Source organism: Pseudorasbora parva, chromosome 4 (genome assembly GCF_024679245.1).
Source record: "Pseudorasbora parva isolate DD20220531a chromosome 4, ASM2467924v1, whole genome shotgun sequence".
Lineage (NCBI taxonomy): Eukaryota > Metazoa > Chordata > Actinopteri > Cypriniformes > Gobionidae > Pseudorasbora > Pseudorasbora parva.
The window spans coordinates 33,119,598-33,138,945 of NC_090175.1; the positions used below are offsets into that span (position 1 = coordinate 33,119,598).

At 36.9% G+C, this 19,348-nt stretch overlaps 1 protein-coding gene across 1 annotated transcript in view; it reads right to left on the reverse strand.

The window, feature by feature from the left end:
* Positions 1 to 19,348, reverse strand: part of dnajb14 (DnaJ heat shock protein family (Hsp40) member B14) — a 65,481-nt gene that overhangs the window by 30,580 nt on the left and 15,553 nt on the right. Inside the window, exon 2 of the mRNA XM_067441595.1 lies at positions 9,824 to 9,998. Within this exon, the coding sequence (XP_067297696.1) occupies positions 9,824 to 9,998 (175 nt within the window). The remainder of the gene's footprint in view (positions 1 to 9,823; positions 9,999 to 19,348) is intronic.

Sequence of the window (19,348 nt, forward strand, 5' to 3'; positions counted from 1 at the left end):
GCAGCAGGGGGGTCCAATACAGTCAATTTATGCCACAAAGTTGAAGCAACAAGATTATTGGCTATTAAGACCCTTCCCCTATAGGAGAGCTGAGGTATTAGCCATTTCCAATTTGATAACCGGAGACACACTTTTTCCAATAATCCTTCCCAATTCTTTTTTTTATATGTTTCAGAGCCTAAAAACACTCCTAAAAACTTAAAACCATCTTTTCGCCAAATAATATTATTAGGCAGCTGTGGGACATTCAGCCTCTCTGAACCACACCATAAGGCCTCACTTTTTGTCCAATTTATTTGTGCTGATGATGCTCTCCCATAACATTTAAGATTTTCTAAAACCACTTTAATATCATTATTGTCCCTAATTATGACCGTTACATCATCAGCATAAGCTGATAATTTCACATAATTTGAAATATTTGACCCTTCAATGTGTAAACCTGTCAACTGTTCTCTTAATTTGCACAGTAGGGGTTCAATTGCAAGACTATAGAGCTGCCCTGAAAGAGGGCATCCCTGTCTTATTCCCCTCTGTATTTTAATAGGAACACTTAACCCTCCAGCTACTTTGACCAAACATTCAGCTTCATTGTACAATAAATTAACCCACGAAATAAACCGATCTCCGAAACCAAAAGTCTTAAGTAACTCAAACAAATAGGCATGGTCGACTCTGTCGAACGCTTTTTCTTGGTCAAGTGATATTAATCCCAAATCAACATCATTATACATTGCATAATCTATTACATCTCGCATTAAAAATAAATTATCTCTAATACATCGCCCCTTTACACAATATGATTGTTCTTTCATGATTAAAACACTCATATAATTATTTAATCTGCTGGCAATACATTTTGAAAAGATTTTATAATCCATACACATTAATGCAACAGGTCGCCAATTCTTCAAACAATATAAATCACCTTTTTTTGGTAACAAAGACAACACTGCTCTATTACAACTCTTAGGTAAAGACCCAGTCTGTATTGAAAATAAAAGCACCTCAAAATAGTCTTTTCCGATCACATGCCAGAACTGTTTATAAAATTCAGCTGTTAGACCGTCTAGACCAGGAGCCTTCTCTGATGAAAGATCTTTGACAGATTTAGTCACATCTTGGAATGTGATTGGTAAATCAATATCCTCTCGTTGCTCGGGCATCAAACTCTTAAGACATGAAAATAAATCTTCTTTACATTTAGAATCTGTGACATTAGCTGTATATAAATCAGAATAAAAATCAACAGCGATTCTTCTCATTTCACAGGGATCATAAGTAACAAGACCGTCATCATTTTTTAAACCCACCATCATCTTTCCTTGATTAGTCTTTCGCTCTAAATTAAAAAAGAATTTAGTGGGTCCGTCAATGTCTTTACTTTGAATAAAACGAGCCCTAACAAGGGCACCTTTCACTTTGTCATGCAATAAAGAGTTCAACAGAAGCTTTTTCTCTGAAAGGGCAGCTTCCAACCAGAGTCCATTCCTTGCCATCATTTTCTCCTCTATATCAGAGATCTCATTTTCCAAGTCCTGTATCCGAGTCTTCAATGTTGTGTTTGAATATGACGAATATTGCTGACAGAAAACTCTAATTTGCACCTTTCCAATGTCCCACCATTGTTTTATATCAACATAATGTTCTTTTTGCATTTGCCATGACTCCCAAAACAATTTAAAATTTGCACAAAAAACAATATCTTGTAAGAGTTTATTATTAAAATACCAATACATACTCCTTTTTCTTTCCTTTAACAATACAAAATCCATGGTTACCATTTTATGATCTGAAATTATATTTGGAATAATGTTAACATTACCCACTCTATTACTTGAATCACGTGTCACATAAAAACGATCTAACCTTGCAGCATAAACTTTGCCATCCGTAACTTTTACCCAGGTATATTGTTTAAGTGATGGGTTTTTCGCTCTCCAAATATCATCGAGATTCAAACTCTTAACTACTTCAGATAATGCAAGTGCTGATTTATGGTGAGGTTCCTCAGCATTTCTATCCATGTTAAAATTCAAAGTGCAATTCCAGTCTCCTGCCATTATAATTACGTCACTTGAATTAAGAGCTTTTAAAACACGACCCAATTTCTCAAACAAAAGAACTCTTTCTGTTCCACCATTAGGGGCATACATATTAACAAACAGAAATTTAAAATTTTGTATTTCGGCTCTTACTAGGAGTAATCTTCCAGGTTCTATCTCATGTCTAGATATAAGTTTTGCCTTCAAAGTTGGATTAAACAAGATCGCTACTCCTGCACTAAAATTTGAGCAATGACTTAAAGCATATTCCCCCTTCCACCACAAACCCCATTCAGACTCATTACTCGTATTACTATGGGTTTCTTGGAGAAATCCTACTGAAATATTCTTAATATGAAAATACTCTGATACTAAAGCCTGCTTTTTCTTATCCCTCAGACCATTCACATTTAAAGAGCCTATTCTAAGATACTCCATGAAATAGGAAGAGTAGAAAAAACAGTAGAAGAAAAGGGAAAGGAAACACAAAACTATATATGAAGCCATAATTTTTATTTAGCTTTTCCTCGATTCTTTCTTTCATTCAAGTTCCTTTTACCCTGCCGCAACACTGTTATATACTTCTTCAGTCTGTACCGTTTCTGTTGCGATAACACTGTATGATTGTATGTTTTACGTGCCCACACCACAGAAGCAACAAACTTCTCTACGTCAGGGAAGAAATCTCCTATTTCTACCCTTTTTCCTTTAGTCTCGTCCAAAAACGCATTTATCTGTTCCACAGAGTACAAATCCTCATCAATTTTACCGAGATCCGACAAATCTGACAAACTCTCATCATCCTTCATATCATCCTGGCTCTGCGTCATAATATCAGAAGCCGCATCATCCTCCTCCATATTACTACTCTGCTCACCACTGCCACAAAGGCCTACATGACTAACTACATGTTGCTCTCTTACAACTTCAGTACCATTTACATTGCTACAGCTTGGCTTTTCATTATCAACATAGTTTAAATTACTCACAGCATTCTCACTCACCTCTAATCCAATGGCCTCACTCGTCTGTACAACGGGGTCTCCGTCCAAACCTGACTTTTCCTCTCCTGGTGTCTGTTTCCCCGCCACATCCTCACGCACCAATTGTTCATCCGTTTCAACAATAATCCTAGGTTCCTCCGAAGTTGTTTTCTTTTGAGGGCATGATAGTCTTTTATGTCCATACTCCCCACATTCAAAACATCGCAGGCTTTCCGTACTAGCAAAAATCATGTACGAACTGTCGCCATCATTCACTCTAAATGGCACATCCAGTACTTTATCAGAAGAACTCAGAAGCATAAACGCTTGTCTTCTAAAAGACATAACGTGCTTAAGCGCGGGGTTCTTACATCCCAAAGAAACTGTTTTTATCTCGCTTACCACTTTTCCGAATCTCGTAAGCGCTCTCACTATGACTTCGTTTTCAATGAAAGGAGGGACGTTTGAAATGATTACTTTTGTTGCCGGAGCAAACAGCGGAGTAATATTAACAAACATTTCCTTAACCCACAACCCGTTCTCAATTACTTTATTGACCAAAGCTTCCGTTTTGAGAAAGACCACTACTGCTTTGTTCATTCTCGAAGCTGACAATATATTCTCATAGCCCATCTGCTCACCAACCGCTAACAAAACATCTTCCACAGTAGCACTCGCCTCTGGCACACACCTGAAACCATGGCGGAGAGATAATGACGTCCTTCCACCTGTGGACGCCATACCTAACGCCAGATACTCCGTGCAAAGCACGGCACAACTTTTATTACAACTCTATATTAATATTAGATAATAAACACAAAAGTAAAGAATAAGAAAAACAGAAAGAAAGTTATAAAGAATCGCGTACGACAGAAAACACGCTTTCAGACACGCACCCTTCTCACTCCCAACATGCACTCAGAGAGAGAGAGAGAGAGAGAGAGAGAGAGAGAGAGAGAGAGAGAGAGAGAGAGAGAGAAAAAGAGAGAGAAAAAGAGAGAGAAGAGAGAGAGAGAGAAAGAAAGAAGAGAGAGAGAGAGAGAGAGAGAGAGAGAGAGAGAGAGAGAGAGAGAGAGAGAGAGAGAGAGAGAGAGAGAGAGTAGAGAGTTTTAGAGTTTTCAACACACTTTATTTACATCAGCAAAAAATACAATTAAAATAAAACACAAAAACAAGAAATGTGTGCAAAAACCCGGACTAGGGCTGGGCGATATGGCCCAAAAAAATTATCACGATATAATTTAGCATATCAGTCGATATCGATAAATATCACGATAAATGTGAAATGTTTATTTCTTTAAAGTTTAAAGGCATATTTTTGCTCCTGAGTGAAATATGTAGAAAACAAACAGTTAGCTGTGGTTTTTAAACTATCCTTTATTGTCAAAACATGACAAACACTTCCCAAACAAGTGAACAATTTATTTAAACTGAGGTAGATTTATTTATTAAAATCTTAACTGTGGCCAGCATTTTTTTACTCAACACTATATATCAATAATATATCATTATACAGGGCTTGACATTAAGCATGTTCATGTGCTTGTCCTTCGAACAAGTACATCGTTCAAGCTTGTCCAAGTAAAAAATTAGCTTGTCTGGAAAAGTGTGTGTGTGTGTGTTTGTGTTTGTGTGTTGTAAATATAATTTTTTCTGAAGCAATATTCTCACCAGTGTTCACTCAGCTTTGACATATTTAAATCTGCATCATTTGAAATTTGTGATATTTTCACCTTTTATAAAGGGCATTTTCCCTTAATCTTATTAAATATAGGCTAAGCTTCATGTTTCATTTTATATTTGTAATTTTGATCAATACATTTAATTAAAATAAAACACTATAAGGGCTGTTACCAATCAAATTAAATAATTTACACTGAAAAATTACAACAGCATTAAATAATGTTTTGAGATTTGTATTTTTCAATAGACAAATAAGACAAATGTTGGAAATAGAGGTTAGATCGGGCTCAAAAAATCAAGCCCGACCCTACCCGAGCCCGTGCACGTTGTAAATGGACTGCATTTATATAGCGCTTTTATCCAAAGCGCTATATAAATATATCCAAATCGCTATATACGTTGTGTCCGAGCCCGGCCCGGCCCGACACATTAACTGTAATTATGAGCCCGAGCCCGATTTAAACCCGACCATTGTTCAATATGTGGGCGTTTTGACGAGAACGAGCCTGTAATGAGCAAAGCGCAGCGAAACGGACTGGTGAGGCTCATGATAAAACTACATTTAGTTTTCAGTTTTCTCCACAGCGACTGTACAGCCGAATAACATTTTGTTGCAATATTTTCATGTTTAACACTTTGAAGCTGCTTTGAAACAATCATCATTGTAAAAGCGCTATAGGCTATAAATAAAGTTGACTTGACTCCGCTCAATAATCCGCAGGTGCTCCGCTCATGATCCGCTCACCGGTAAACTGATGTTTGCTTAAATCCAGCTCAGACATTTATCTGTAGCTTACTTTGTTCTAGCCATTAAACAATGTGTTTTTCCCTTCATATTTATGTTTAAATATTATAATATTATTTTTACATTTCATCTGATTATGATGAGTGAAAAGATGCGAGTGGGTCAGAAATGATTTTGGTGGTTATATTTAGTTTAATATTAAGTTTTGTTTTGTAGAAAGCATTTATTTCGTTTTGTTTAAATTGTATCTTAATTTAAAAAAAAGGTTTCTTGGGCCAATTGCCTGGATTTAATAAATAAAAAGCAAATAGCAGACTATAATCGTGAGGTGAAGTCGTGGGAGTGATTGCTTTCATTCCTCATGAACTGGAGCGCGCGTCTCATAAATAAACCGAAACTCAGCAGGCTATACTTGCCTCACAGACATGACAAATATGCATATAGAAAGCTTGAAATGACCACTTTTAAACGAAACGATTCGAAGATATTTAATTAAGCAAAGTGCAGTGTTCACGCGAGCAGCTCTTGACACAGAGCGTTTCTGTTTATAATGCTGCGCTCCATCACTGCTCGAGCTGTGAGTTTAACACGCATTTTTACACTAATCCTGATTTGTGCAACATTGTAGCCTACACATTTGTTTCTTAGTTGTTGTATTAGTTCTTACTTTGCTAAATATACATATAATTTCTGATTATAGCATAGTTGCGGTTCTGCTGTGAACGATTTTCGCAGCTTAAATAGAACAAAAACGCTCAATATTGCATCATATATATTTAATTGTGTAAGTAAAACACTAAAAACGCAAACGGTCAAAAAAAAGCGTTTTAAGAAACATTTTGAGGCCCCTTCTCTTGCCTCACAGTGGATTGGTCCACCGTGCATCTCACCGACACACACACACAAACACACCTCACCGACAGTGGGCTGGTCGGGAGAGAGAAAAGTTCAGTATTTGTGGATCTCCAGTAAGGGCTGTCTAGTCTATTTTATTAATTCTAAACACCAGATGACATTATTTCTCTTTTGATACAGGATGCGGAGTCATTAATACATCACCAAACACAAACAATTATGATAGCGATGTACAAGTCCGATGTTTTAGTGATTATAGTTTGGTTAGCCTGTTCTAAATAAGTCACCCACTACAGCTAACAAGGTAATACGCCGGTGTGTGAATGTAGTTAATGTAGATTCACCGCTGTGTTGGGCTGCATGTTATATGGAAGGACTTTGAAGAAACACGATAATTTAATAATTAAATTCCGTGTGGTGAACGTGAACCTATGATAAGCAGTCCACGCACGTCGCTCTTTTTTATGTCGGATGGGATCGCTAAAATATCTCCAAACCACTGAAGTTGAGCGAACTAACTTGTCAACGATATCTGTGTCCCCCGAGCTGGCCGTGAGCGCTGCATTTTCTTCACTATTGCTCATTTTTATCGCTCCACTTATCCTCCAAGCCTGTCAGCCACAGACTGTAAACATTACCGCGTGCAGCACGCAGACGCCCGGTCTGCAATACGCATGCGCAGCATTACGTATAGCGCGTAAGCATTATATCGAGAATTTATCGACCTGTTGTTATCGTTTTATCGAGGAAAATTATATCGTGATAATTATCGTTATCGTTTTATCGCCCAGCCCTAACCCGGACTTATTGTAACATGGAAGTAAAGACCAACATTTCTTTTTCAACTGTACAAATAGCTCCATTAAAACACCATTTATGCAAAAAACTTTCTAAATCACTCATCAGCTTATAGAATTTGAAATCAAACATAACCCTTGCTTTCACCATATTCTTAAAAACAGTAACCACATGTTGTCCTTCTCTACCTTCCATTTTATTTTTCCTGGTCATGTAAACAGCAAGTTTAGCTTGGCCAATTAAAAAAATTAACAACTGACTTTTCATTCTTTGCGCCACACTATACTTGGGACCAAGAATAAAAATCTAAGAAGAAAAAAGTTAATTTCATTAGTTAATTTACTTGTTTTTGTGAAAGTAATACATTGTCAAAAATGTATAAACTTAAATAGACAACCTATACAAGTAGTTATGTCTCTTTGTATTAATTTGTCCTGTTATTGACATAATGTGCGTCATTGACAAAATGCGCAACCAGATGTTCGAATAGTTTGAATATTTGTGTTTGTTTTAGAGGGAATATTCGAACATTCGAACGTGACTTAAGAGTCCAACCCAGGTTTCTTTAAATTTGGAGTGACTGCAGCGTTTTTTAATGATAACGGGACAAAACCAGAAGAAAAAGAACAGTTGATTCGATGAGCAATAGGAGAAGAGATACCAGATAGGCAGTTTTTGAGAAGTGCGGTAGGTACTGGATCTAACTGCAGGGCTCCAGACTGCGACTAAAGCGGTTGCATTTGCGACCAAAAATATTAATTTGGGAGTGATATTATAGATCGAAAGTAAATATATAAACTAGGGATGTCAACGATTAATCGATGATCGATTAATTGTCGATAAGACATTTAATCGATAAGACTTATCGATCATCGATTAAGCAGGGTCATGCGCGTGCGTGCGTGCGGCTCAACCACGAAACGGGAGGAAAAATGATGCGAGTGTGCCCGAGTTCTATTTGGGACCATTTTACAGCTGGAGTTACACACCTTCATCATGACTGCAAGTTTGCATGTGCATTCGCAGCCTTTTGTTTTGTGCAAATGTAAGTTGTAATATTGTGTTTATTTTGTGCAGGCCTATCTATAGCTGATTTCTCATAATGATGCATTTGGTTAATAATTAACGTTAGAGGCGAGCGGTAGTAAAAGCGTGGCGGTGATCAGCTTCAGCTTCAACAGCAATGCACAGCTAATAATGACTATGATTGGGACTGTCATATTACACAACATTAATGAGAACACTATTGTAATAAAACATTGTGATTGTTAAGTATTTGGGTTTATTTGCCGTGTGTTTCATTGCGTTTATCCAGGAAGAGCGCATGCACATGATTCATGCATTCTGACTCGTGCATGTAACTTAGTTCAATTTCACTTGTGCATTCGCATCAGCTTGTGCAGAAGTAATTTGTAATATTAGATTTAATTTGTAACGTTATATATGTGATCAATCATATAGGATGCTTTTCTTTTAGCGAAATAAAACGCACTAGCAAATGGCTTCAGTCAGTGATGGCTACCGGTTTTGATTCAGTGCTTCGGCTTTAGCGCATACAGATCAATGCATAATAACGATGATTGGGACTGTCATATTATATAACAAAAATGACAACACTATTTTAATAAATGGTTGTAAAGTCATTGGGTTTAGGTGCCGTGTTCAGAGCGTTGTTCCAGGAAGTGCGCGTCTCCCATTCTGAGTATGAATATCAGCAACTCAAGTTCACTTGTGCATTCGCATCATTTTTATTGAAGATATGTAATTTGTAATATTTTGTTAAATTTATATAAATTTGATTAATCTCATATAGGAAGCTTTTTGTTGAGTTAAATAATGCGCTAACAAAGAGCTTCAGTCTAACTTACCAGTGTTGATTCAGCGCATCCGCTTCAGCTCGCGCAGTTCAAACAGCAACGCACGACTAATAATAACTATGATTGGGACTGTCACATTACATAACATTAATGAAAACAATATTTTAATAAATCATTGTGAATTAATTGGGTTTAGGTGACGTTTCAGCGTTGTTCTTGGAAGTGCGTCCACACATTCTGAATAACAGATCTGAGGCGGCGTTCGTGTTGTATTACAGGTTATATTTGGTTATTAAATAAGTCATTTAATTAAATTATAAATCACATCGACTAATTTTACAATCCCATAGCCCTTTGTTTAGATAAAAAAAAAAATTCTCATTCATTTGGTGAAGAACATGGCGTTTTGAGCAGCATTGCACATACTGTCATGCTGTCAGCTATAAGCCACTGCTTGTAGACGTATATTTCAGTATTATGGTTAACGATTAATCAATTAGTTGATTGTTAATTTAAACGATGATCGATCATGGGAATTTGTGAAAATTGACATCCCTAATATAAACCAACCCCCATACCATACCTCCCACTGAATTACACATGCTTATTAATCAGTAGAGGCGGTGTTTTGTCAGTCGATGACGTCAAGATGTGTACACGATCGTTTCTGGGCCTGATGTCTATAAAAGCTTTTCTTTGACTAACAAGGAAGTTTTCAGCTCTGAAACTTACAGGTTAATCTTATATTACCATGAACTTTTATATATCAAAAGCTCAAGGGAAAGATGATTTCTCAATTCATCACCCCTTTAATAAATATCAATCCTTAAGAATAAAAAAGGGACCATGGTACCTTTAGTGCTTGAGTCTTAATAATTTATACACAAGATCACTTGCCTTTGTACTCCTTCAGCTTGCTCCTTGGTAAATCCTTTTGTTAAATCTGCAGCAGCGTCCTGTTTTTGTGCCTGTTGGGCCTGGTATCCAGAGTCTGTTCCATTAGATGACTTCCTGCAGTATGCAGTGCTGTTCCCTGCCGAAGTACCATTCCTCAGCAAGGCTTCCAACATCACTGCCAACAAAACACAACTAGCTAAATGAAAATAGCAGATTTGACTGGGAAATAAAATGCAATTTATGAATAAAGCTAAATGGTGATGAACCTAAATGTCCCTTAAATGAATCTACAGGGACAAAGGAAACAATTTCAAGACATTAAAAAATTACTTGTGTCTTATACTTAACACTGACAGACAGTCCTCGTTCATGTTGGTGTCCACTAGATATTCAGCGAAACAAATACCAGCAAAAAATATATAGAAGGTGTACCAACATTTCAAAATGCCATAGATGGCAAAAGATATACACTCTGTAGGGTTGCCACCCGTCCCTTGAAATATATATTTACAAGCAAAATTACGCATTCATATAAGAATATTAATAGCAAATATAAAGAAATTAATTTCACAATAAGTAGTACAGAATCTCATTTGCGTAAGATAGCGTTTTAGCGGCTTTGCTGCCATAGCGACGGAGTCTCGAGAAAATGCTGGAAACTTGCACCTTTTAAACAAAAACAAACACATCATGTTTGCATCCAAGCTTGCGATCAGAGCTTGGCAGACAGAATTATTATTTTTTCTAGACATTAGACAGGTTAATTAATAGATTATAGCCTAATTAATGTTATTAATTTATAATTTAGCTAGGCTATAGTAACACAGTAATATAATATAGTAATACAGTATAGTAATAAATAATGTGTCATATAAAGTTTGGCATTAAAAAAATATTTAGATAATGTTAAATTAAATGAGCTTCAACTCCCTCGTCAGTTTATGGGAGAGATTGTTTTGAAAGCGGCAACCGTAATAATTATCTGACAGGGCACTCAAAACTTATTTTTCGAACAAACACAATGATTTCTCTCATCCACCCACGATTTATCGATTTTTTTATTACTTGGCCCGCCCAATTGGTCAACATAAGCACGAACCACGGACGTGCACTTTTTAAATATCAAGTCAAGAGAGTGAACAACAAATCAAGAAATAAATGTTATTTCACTATAAAAAATTTACCGGCCTGTCGACATGCTTAAGTTTGGGTTAGGGCTGTGACGGTGGCAGTTTTTTACCACTGTGGTGGTGTAGGTATGTGCAGGTGAACGTGAACAGTAGCACCGACAGTGCGGCTAAATGTTTTATTATTTTTTTTGTATGTGAATGATGTTTTAAGTGGATATTATGACACGAGTAAAGCACAACGCTTTATTCACAATTACAGGGGTACTTCAGTTCTGGGAAGATGAATTTGTATTTAAACTGGGTCATTAATGTAGTAGAAATGTGAAATTATTTTGGAATTTGGTGACTGAGAAAAGACAGAACATTTATTTTTGTCTCATGGGGATGAAAGACAACAATTCCCAGAATGCACTTGCTTCGCTGCCCTACGAGGTCACTCTTAAAGCCACTGCTACTGGATTACTGGATCATGAAAACGTAGCAGACAGTCTGTATATCAATCAATCAATCAATCAACTTTATTTATATAGCGCTTTTACAATGATGATTGTTTCAAAGCAGCTTCACAGTGTTAAACAGGACAATATTGCAACATAACTTGATTTGGCTGTACAGTTGTTCTGGATAAAACAGTGATGTTTTCAGCTTATTTTAATTTATCATAGAGCGACAAAGTTGGCAGATCAGTATTATAGTTTATAGAATTAAATAAGACCTAATTAAATAATTATATTTGTATATTTAGTTGAATAATTTGGATCATAATTTTAGTGTCCCCAACTGAGCAAGCCAAGCCAAAGGCGACAGTGGCAAGGAACAGAAACTCCACCAGGGCATGATGGAGAAAAATAAACCTTGGGAGAAACCAGGCTCGATATGCCTTAATAGAGAAAGACGACGCATATCCCTGCATTATGTCTTAAAGGTTCAGTAGCCTTTACTGCTCTGTTTAATGTCAAACCAAAGATAAAGACATCACTCTGCTCTTGATTGAATAGCTTTTGTAAGTTTAATAAGGATTAATCTTTCATTTAAACAGTTAAATATGCAGTTATTTTACATTTGATTACTTTATTCAATTGTTTGTACCTTCCTGCAAGCCTGTACATGTATTTTTATTTAATGTACACATGAGTGAAGTCTATTTAAAAATTTTAGTTTGAAATTTATTTTATACTGTGCATTGTTGCAATGTGCTAAATACATATTTGCATAATTTGTAATTTATTTATTATTTGAAACTTTAATATTAATTTATGCAATTGCAATGCCTTGATTTTTAGTAAAGTTGTTTAAAGCTGGATCTGAAATGAAACGCTGCTTGTGAATCAACAGTCGTGGGAGGGGTGTCCGATCGTGTGATGTCACACATCGAACGGTTCGATTTGAGACAGGGGAAAACGTATAAGTAGATTAAAAAAAAACCTGTATCATTATAGGATAGTTGTGTACAGGCACTGCCAACACACATTTCCATATAATTAGCTTGTAAAAGTGCATGTACCATTATATGACCTCTTTAAAGTTATGGCAGTTTAATGCCTACAAAAACAGTCAGTTTTGACTACAATGAGCTTCTTCCCGGGTTGGTGACATCATAAACCCTTGCTAGTCACCGCAGATGTGACTTCTGCCCGCAATGGTAAGGGGTGTGGCATTTCCGGACAACCTGTACTTGGCACTTCAGCCAATAAAAATACATGAAACTACATTTGGCCATCTAACCAATCTAAGACCATTGTGTTTTTCGGAGGGATGGGCTTCACAGAAGCAGGAAGCAAACAAGTCGTTCAAAGGACAGTGGAGACAGTGGTGTGGAATAAAGGTCAAATATAAGAAAAATACGGCGTTTAAAAAACGCCCCATAAACACAACCAAGCCTAGAAAAAAACACGGAACCACCCCTTTAATATGATCAGCACAGCAGAGTGGTGCGATCAAGCACTTTAAAAGCCATGTATTCAAAATATTTTACATAGTATCAGAATAGACAACTGCTAAGCCACCAGCCCTATTACAGAGACAAGGATTAGACAAACATTTATAACCAAATGGAGGTAGGAGATTTAGATGAAAGTAGTCATTTGGTGACTGCCAGGTTTCTGTGAGAAGCAACATAGCCAGTTGAGTGTCAGTAATTATTAGTGATCGATCAGTAATTATTAGTGATTTTTTATAACTGATACCGATTATTTGCATGTTTATGTGCCAATAACCGATATATAGAACCGATATTGATTTATTGTGTTATTTCTGTATTTTACAATTACAGCAACAGCACTGAACTGAATTTTTTAAACAAAAGACACTTACATTTACAATTGACACTTTATTTAAAAATACAGCCATATTAACAACAGGAAAAAAAACATTTACAAAGTCTAATGTAGGCCTGTCACTATAACAAATTTTGCTGGACAATAAATTGGCCAAGAAATGATTGCGATAAACGATAATATTGTCGTTCTGAGACCATTTTCTTCTAAAATAATGATAATGGCATAATAATGCAGGTACATTTTTTCAAGATCAATAAACTTTTATTTCTAAAGACTAGGGCTGGGACTTTAACGCGTTAATTAAGATGAATTAATTACATGACTTTAACGCGTTAATTAATTACGCAAAAAAAAAAAAAATTAACCACACTTATTTTTGCACCGCGGAATGTTTTTCAATGAATGAGTTTCGACGGACCGATTACACTGGAACACCAACTAGCGCTCCGGAGTCACGACAACAACAAACCATGGGTGCGTCTCAATCAGCTCCCTAGTTCAGTGTCAGGGCACTGATCAGGGAGTCAGCCCATTGACTTATGTCCTGATCAGTGCCCTGACTAGTGAACTAGGGAGCTGATTGAGACGCAGGGCATGAGTGAACATGAACGAAGAAGCTGATGAGACTGCTTTGCTTGGCCCCGTGGATGGGAAATTTTGTTTTAAAAAACGAAAGAATGGAAGCGTTGTCAAGAGCATGGTTGTGTGCAAGCTAAGTTATACAACAAGGAATTTGCGTATCACCGCAGCACATCGAGCCTCAAATATCACAAATATGCTTTTGCTAAACTTAATGGCAAACATTGTGCTGGTCTGCTGGACTGAAATAAATAAACAATATTTTGTTGATTAAGCTTATGTATTCAGTCATTATTCAATGGTATACTAAAAATACATGTGAAAAATTACTTCTCATTGTTTTCAGGTCAAATATTTATATGCAATTAAAATGCGATTAATTTCGATTAATTAATTACAAAGCCTCTAATTAATTAGATTAATTTTTTTAATCGAGTCCCGGCCCTACTAAAGACTATTTAACACTGAAAACGGAAAACATTTAAAATATCTACAATAAATGAACAAAAAGACCAAAAACAATAAATAAAATGGATGAAAAGTGCAACAGATGAGGTGCAGATTAGGGGTGGCACGGTTCACAAAACCCACGGTTCGGTTCTGTATGGTTCTTGTTTTTGTTTTTTTGTTTTAATCATTAAAACTCCAGAAATTTACTTCAGCATATGATAGATAACTTAATTATCAACAATTTAGCATACAGCATTAAAAAAAAAAGTTATATCTTGTAATCATGCTCAAAAAACTTGACCATCTCTGAGGAAAGCTAGGTGAGATTTTGATACAGAAAGAGAGAAGACATTGATTATCATTTATTTGGCAAAAAAAGGAGAATGTGTATTGCTATCTCTACAGGAACTTATGTGCATTTTTTTAGCACACAAAGATTGAAATGAAGAATTAACTTGCATTTACAAAACTGCCAACTTCAGTGTAGCTTTAATCCTCTTTTATACACTGTCAGAAAAAAAGGTGCATTGCTGTCACTGGGGTGGTACCCTAAGGTACAAAACTGAAAAGGTACTATATGTAGCTTTAAGGTACAAGGTACTAATTTGCACTCTTAAAGTACTGCTATGTACCTTTTAAGGCACTAATATGTACCATTTAGGGTTGAGTAGGTCCAAAGATGTACCTTTTCACTTTTGTACCTTAGGGTACCGCCCCAGTGACAGCAGTGTACCTTTTTTTCTGAGAGTGTACTCGGCGCGTCTGCACGAGTGCGAGGGTGCGCACGGCAAAATAACGTCAACGCTGAGACCGCGAGACCCCATTTCGCATGGCGCTGTGCACGTCAAATTTTTCTAACTTTGCCTGCGGCTCTGCACCCGAAGAAGCATGAGCTCCAGACGAATCTGGCCGAGCTTGAGGCTCATAACACCGGCACCCAGTCTGCGCGTCGAGAGTTTAAACATCTCCCCAAATGAGACACGCGCGCACAGTCAATGAGCGATGAGGAAAACAAGCAAGCATACAAATGGAAATTATCGCGGCTGGATAATTTTATTTATCGTGCGATTTATTGATTTATTGACTATCGCGACAGGCCTAGTCTAATGTTTTTTTAAATGGAGAACATAAATAAATGAGAGTTGAGTCTATCAACTCCCCATAACGCATAAATATAAGCATTCGTTTTAAAAGGTTTATATGTTTAATAGACTAAAGAGTGAATATTCTCTGGAATATGCAAACATTGTAAGAAAAATAAACAAACCCGCGAATACATCATCGCTATTACAGAGTCGATCTCATGTGGTACTGTACCAGAGTTATTTTAATGTGTCGGTCTAGATTATGAAATGCTGATGAGAGCGCTTTTTTCATCTCTGCGTATACACGTCTCTCGCGGAGAAAGGCCTAATAATTAATTTCCACAGAGCTGTAATTATTAAGATGTTTATTATATAAATTATATATAGCAGATGTTAATGTAATTTAAGGAGTTTTAAATTAGTCGGTCTTGTTTAGTTACATACGGTGACTAGCCTAGCCTATGCTGGAGCAACAGCCAGTGAGTGAATAGGAAATATGTGTGTGAAATATCGGGAAAAATATCGGGAACCCGATATATCGGTCGATCACTAGTAATTATATCATTGAGGAAGGATTCTTTTTAAGTCAGTGAATGGCAATTTAGTAGTGAAAAGTTTTTGGACAGATGCAGACCAGAATTAACATCATAGAGGTGACAATTCTCCCTGGCCGGGGACCTAAATGAAGCACTATCTCAAACGACATGAAGACAAAGTCCTTTTGACGGATCTACTGGCCCAGGTAGACGACATACAGTGCGCTATATATCACGCAAATGCCTGGTAGAGCGATGTTGATAGCAGAATCTTGGGAGAATCGGGATAAAACTTGGGCAAAAATCATGTTCATGGTTGCAATTATTAGTGCTGCTGAAGTATGAAGCAGAGCAGGAGCACAGCATTTCCCACACATAGACTAATTTGAGGCGGTCTGCCACAGAATCAACACCGGCCACCACACATTGCTTCATCATTCTTTTTTTTCACGCTATTTAAAAAACACGTTCAGCTGCATTAACTTAATTAGCTCTCCCTCTGCCTCTTGCGCATCTCTCACTCACACACACACACACACACCTTCGCCTTTGACCGTAAGTCTTCAACAAGTTTTGTTGCATTTTGGGGCATTTAGTGTGGCATAACAATTAAAACCAGAGAAGTTGAATAATAGTTGCGACATGATCTCGCGGCAGCGTGCGTGGTCACGGCGCTCTCAATAGTTCTAAACAAACCAGCGCTGTGTCAATCAATACATTTGAATAGACCATTGTTTCCCAACCGAGATGCCGTGAGCAGGGGTGCCGTGTAAAAGATGCCGGGACGCACTTGCACCGTGGTTCATCTCACATCTTATGATGCATCTATACTATGGGTTGTAACTTGAAAATAATGCTTTATTTATGTTTCTGTCGCTGGATACACATGCTGGCTCCTCAGTTATACACTAAAACCACAGCGATAATAAAAGAAAAACGTGTGCAAAATAGAGGTCGACCGATAGTGGATTTTACCGATACCGATAGCTAGGTTGGACCACACTTGTCGATAACCAATTAATCGACCGATAGTTTTTAAAAAGAAACTAGATTAAAATAATAGTAATGATAATAATAATAAAAAATTAAAAAATAAATACACAAAACAGTGCTGAACTTTATTACAACAAATAAAAAAACAGTACTGAACCATGAAAATGTTCTAAATTGCATATGTAAATATGAATATATTAAAATGACAAGTTCTAACAGAAAATCTACAGAAAAGAACTAAAACATTAAAATATTACAAATAAATTTTTCTTTAGCTATAACCTAGAAAGATGTAAATGAATGTCAGGTAACAGACTGCAAGTCCCATTTGTTAACAAGGATATATAAGCTTATTTAGCTATCTTACGTAAATGCTATGCAATATACATTTTACACTGTGTAATAATAGTTGAGCAATACAATTGTATCTTAATCATTTATCTTAGTTCATAGTGCATAAAAAAAGTTAACAAATAAAACTTACAATGAATGATACTTCTACAGCATTTATTAACCTTATAGTCCATGGGCCAAGCCAGAATTTGGTACCACCTAAGGTGGCAAAATCTCTTTGGTACCAGTTTGTTTGTAGAGTCCATACAAGTACTTTGAAACATGATAACCATTTCAAATGAGTAGCTTTACAAATTTTTTGGGACAATCATTATTTTAGGCCATTATAGTCCTACAGTTTCTGCACAGCAGGTTTAAATAAAGTATACATGCTATATATTGATTTTTTTAGGACAGTCAGGGATATCCAGATCTGCCATAGTTTTACGTTATTTTTGTTGTGTATGTTTTATATTAGCCTTCATATAAAAGAAAACATATTTTTGCATCTATTAAATTGTTATATTTGAATATCTATAGGGCCCTATAATTTCCGCGATCACGGAATCGCGGACGGAATCGCAGAATTGGCATATTAACGCGGAATCTGCATATAAACGCGGAATCTGGTGTTAATGCAGATTTCCCCGGAATTTTACATATTTGTAATGAAATTCTATGTCTTGTCGGTGGAGAACGCATGTCTGAGGAAAGTGCAGACCGGGGGAAGCAAATCTTCGCACAACCCCTCCCGTCATTTCAGCTCGCCCTTCAAAACAATGAAAGTATGGCGAAGTTGGTCTCCACGGCTCTGCTTTCGGCAGCGAAAAAGTTAAGAAACTCGACGCTAACGGCGGTTTCACACTGCACGCGCAGGTGGCGCATAAGCTTTGCATATGGAGAGCGGGAGCCGCGCGCTCGTTGTGCTCAGGCAGCATTGGTCACGAGCGCACCTGAACCGTGGCTCGTGTATTGCACAGACAGACAAATATTGTCCATTCTGTCAGAATTTCCGGTGTTCTGCTCGACCCCTGTCATCTCGTGCTTTGATTTATAATGGGCACATTAGGCAGCAATGCATATCTGCTGCATATGCGACCATTTTCCCCTCTGTTCCAAACATATGCATTTAACATGCTGTATATGGGTAGTTTACATGATAAAAGTTACCCTTAAGTTAAGATAAGCATCTAGTTTTAATAATTTAAAGGGGCCTTTGAAGTTGGGGGACTTCTGGCAGTGTTGTGTTTTCGTGTATTTTTTATTTTTTACAGTTCTGGATATCATTATGGTGATTGTTAAACACACAGAACATTTCACTACATGACTTCATGGTGAAATGTGTTATTTTTTCATGTTAATTTTCAGCTTTAAATGTTTTACTTAATAGTACTGTATGTAAAAGATGATTATGATTATTATTATTTTTTTAGTTCTTTATTTTTTTTACTTGAAAGAAAAAGCTAATGGAGCACTTTCATTTTAGCTTATATAAACTACTATAATGTATTTTACCAGAAAGTTTAAAGGGGTACTTCAGCGCTGGGAAGATGAATCTGTATTTAAACTGGGTCATCAATGCAGTAGAAATGTGAAATTATTTTTGAATTTGGTGCTTTCTAGACTGAGAAAAGACAGAAAATGTATTTTTGTCCCATGGGGATGAAAGACTACAATTCCCAGAATGCTTCGCTGCCCTGTGCCATTCCCCAACACCACCAACTTGATTACAGTGACTGAGTTAGAGAAGACACTACAATTAAAAACTGAACGTGTCTGTTCAATATAATGAGTGAGTCACCGCGCAGTATCACAGCACTGAGCACTAACTGCACGAGTGATGAGAGCTGAGGTAATCGCGACTACACTCGCGACATACATTCACAACGCGAGTTCAGTCTGGCGCGTTTCAGTTCATGCCTTTACAAGCTTAACTTTCATAGAAATTAATTTGAGAAGTTAAAAGACTTACATTGCACACCATAGCTCCGTTTAAATGAGTGCCTGCCAGCTGAGCTCTCCCTGCAAGCTGAGTGTTATCTCCCATCCCCCATGCGCGAGTTCAAAACATGCGGAAATTGCTCCCTCTGCTGGCTGTAGTCTTTAGCCTTTGGCCAAACATTCCTCCTATGATGCAAAA